Source organism: Polypterus senegalus, chromosome 12, assembly GCF_016835505.1.
Source record: "Polypterus senegalus isolate Bchr_013 chromosome 12, ASM1683550v1, whole genome shotgun sequence".
NCBI lineage: Eukaryota > Metazoa > Chordata > Cladistia > Polypteriformes > Polypteridae > Polypterus > Polypterus senegalus.
In genome coordinates this window covers 139,645,422-139,648,945 of record NC_053165.1, presented here as the reverse complement: position 1 = coordinate 139,648,945, position 3,524 = coordinate 139,645,422, and the positions used below count along the sequence as shown (strand labels likewise).

At 37.1% G+C, this 3,524-nt stretch overlaps 1 protein-coding gene across 1 annotated transcript in view; it reads right to left on the bottom strand.

Moving 5' to 3' along the window:
• Positions 1-3,524, bottom strand: part of LOC120540530 (multiple epidermal growth factor-like domains protein 8) — a 31,641-nt gene that overhangs the window by 1,002 nt on the left and 27,115 nt on the right. The window contains exon 6 of the mRNA XM_039771368.1: positions 1,247-1,451. Coding sequence (XP_039627302.1) covers positions 1,247-1,451 — 205 coding nt within the window. The remainder of the gene's footprint in view (positions 1-1,246; positions 1,452-3,524) is intronic.

Sequence of the window (3,524 nt, the reverse complement as noted above, 5' to 3'; positions counted from 1 at the left end):
TTTGGAGGGCCAAGTTCAAAAAAGGAAAAAAAGACATTTTGGGGCAAATCACATTACAGAATTGAAGTCAAACGGTGTGTGAAATAGCAGATATTATAGGCTTGAATTATGGATCAGTTTAATCCATTCTTTATGAAACATTAAATGTCAGTAGGGTTTGTGCAAGATAGATGACCAGAAAGTTGAATTCTGAAATGATGCATCATTGTATCTAACATTATAAAGGAGAATCTCGCACTCCAGAATTTGGATTTGGAGAAATTTCTGAAGTATTTTTTTTTACTGTGAATGAAACTTTATGCATCACTCTAACTCAAGAGTCCAGACAAACAACCGAATCAATGAAAGCATGGTGATTCTCTGACACCAAAGAATTTCAATGCTCAAGCCTGTGCTGACAAGATCATATATCCAGTTTTTATGATGTTGAGAGTGAAGTTCTCATTGCTTTATTTGCAACAAAAGGCCCAGATTGTTGATCAATATTATGCTATATTGCTATGGGGTTTGTGACAGCAAACTAGGGAAAATCACTGGAGAAAACTTATGATTTGCCCTCCTATTTCACAATAATGTTTCTGCATGGGGCAGCAAAGGATACTTTATGAAAACTATGGATTTGGAGAGATACCACATCCGGTTTATTCTCCTTGAAAGGCTACAGCTATGGAATTTCCTATGCCAATAACAAAGACATCAAGTAACCTACAGAAAACCAGGTGCACAAGGAAGAATGCCAAAGAAAAGCCTTGGTAATTTTGTAATATATGCATCAGTATTCATGGATGCTATGCTAAAAGAATAAAACTTGTTTGGCTTTACTGTTGTTTCTCTTAACACGTCAAGCATAAAACATTCTCCTATGTATATGTACATGTATGCCACTAGGATGCATTTCATTATATAGCAAAACATATTTCTTTGTTAAAAACTAAACTATTGCCTCTTAAAATTTCAGATGTTTAGTTTGAAGGGAGTAGTGACTGATATTTTGAGAGTTTTCACTGGTTACACAAATATGCAGCATTGAGACAGATCTACACTATCCATATAGCAAAATTCTTGATGTATATTGGCAGTGTATTTAAAGCCAATAGGTAATGTAACACATCTATTAAAAAGACTATTTATAACATCATCACAGGCAAGAATTAACACATTTTTACTTTACACTCCTGAAAATAAACCTTTCAAGAACGTTTAAATGATTAACTACAACATGCACATTACATTCTCTGCTACTTACAGACTCTTGTTTCCACTGTAGAGTAGTTAAATTCAGACCCCACATATCACTTGCCACACCTTTCTCAGTAAGCCCACCTACAACAAACATAGTGTTGTGGCCTGGGACATAAGCAGCAGCATGAAAATATCTTGGACATGGTCCTGGACTACCATCAGTTGTGCTGGTCAACATCTGAGTCCACCGACGCTCTGGAATTGAGTATCTGTTAGACAAGAAACCACCAGTAAAGAATCAGGACCTGAAAATACATGTTAGGCAAATATGCGTACTGTAGGCAAGCGGTACAAAAATAAATAATAAAAGTAGTAGTACAAATACAGTGGAAATAATTGTACAGTTTGTCTCTTTACCTTTATTTAGAGGAGAAGGCAGAGTGGATTAGTGATTAAGGTGTTTAAAATTTAAGGATTCAGTACTTGTGTGATCCCAGCAAGTTAATGCCTGTGTTCTGACTGTAACAGACAGACTGGTGGTAGATGAAGCTGTCAAGCCTCCATACCTGACAAATCAACTAGACTAACATGTTTTCTGTCCTTTTCTCTACTGTCCCATTAGTCTACTGTTTGGACACTTTGTTTCTTTATTCATTTCTTTCCATTTTCATTTTTCTTCTTTTTTATGTCGTTCAATTACTGGAGAGGATTTAAATTTGAATCTGTTGGATAGTGTGTGGATTTACAATTACTCCCAATTCTTAGTATAATTATTTGAAGTAGTATCAGAATGTATAGCATTACACAAAGAAAAATAATTTAACTATTCTACACAATATGGCTTATGTATATACTTAACCGACTGAGCCAGTTACAAGTACCTATTGTAACTAGAAGTCATTATTTATTGCCCATCAAAAGTAATTTATGTCTCATTAGCCATAAAATAAAATCAATTTAAATGTGTTAGAACTTTCATCTCTATAACCATTGCATATGAAAAAACTGTCCTATAAATCAGTAGCATTAAAAAGCAACTGAACAATGTTCATTGCAAAAAGCCATGATACATATAACATATTTTGTTGATTTAATATAATCAAAGAAGCATTATATATAAACCACCACAAACCTATACACTAAGTAAACTTTTTTGATATTTGACTAAACATGCAGAGTTAAAAAAGTGAAGGGCAGAGCAGAATGCTAGCGGTTTTAATGTTATAAGTCAGCAAAGGCAAAATTTATACTATATTTAAACAGCCAAGGGTTAATATGACCAAATATTTATTGTAGCTATCGATGTAATTCAGTTGTCTGTTTTATCACCTACACCTACAGATAAATTAACACTCAAAAATAATAATATATTTATTATCTACACTAATAAAAGGCAAAGCCCTCACTGACTCACTCACTCACTTACTCACTCACTCACTGACTCATCACTAATTCTCCAACTTCCCGTAGGTAGAGGGCTAACCCCATCTTCACGAAATTTGATAGGCGACTTCCCTGTGCTAACCAGGAAACTGATGTCCCGTCAGCATATTTGATGGTATGGCGACGCCACTCGTCGGCCGATATTGAACTTTCCAACGCGTCACACTTTTCCAACTTCCCGTGTAGGTAGAGGGCTAACCCCATCTTCACGAAATTTGGTAGGTGGCTTCCCTGCGCTAACCAAAACCGATGTATATACTTATTCGTGGTATGGCGCCCTGTCTCGCACCACCATATTGAATTTTCCAAACGTCACTAATTCTCCAACCTCCTGTGTAGGTAGAAGGCTGAAATTTGGAAGGCTCATTCCTTACGGCTTACCTATAAAAGTTAAGCAGGTTTCATTTCGAATTCTACGCGATAGCGGGTCATAATGGTCAACAACGTCCGCCATGTTGAACTTTCTTATTTATGGCCCCATCTTCATGAAATTTGACGCCACTCTCAGCCGCCATATTGAACTTTCCGTCGTCACTAATTCTCCAAATTCCCATGTAAGTAGAAGGCTGAAATTTGGTACTTATTTCGTGGTGGTATGATGGCACTGTCGGCCGCTATAGTGAACTTTTCAACAGTCTTTGTTACTTATGGGCCCATCTTCAAGAAATTTGGTACGCGGGTTCCCAACGCTATCTGAATCCTACTTAAATACATATATATGTCAATAAACTGCAGCTCAGTCACCGTGTGAGGCGGCAAGAGTGCCCCCATCCCAACGCCCCCACGTATGTTGGCTGCCTGCCTATATAAGCTGTCCGTCGGCTTCAGTCTCTTCATTCCCTTCCTTGCTCGCCACGGGATTCACGTCTCCCTGCTGATAACTACAGCCTTTTTATTCA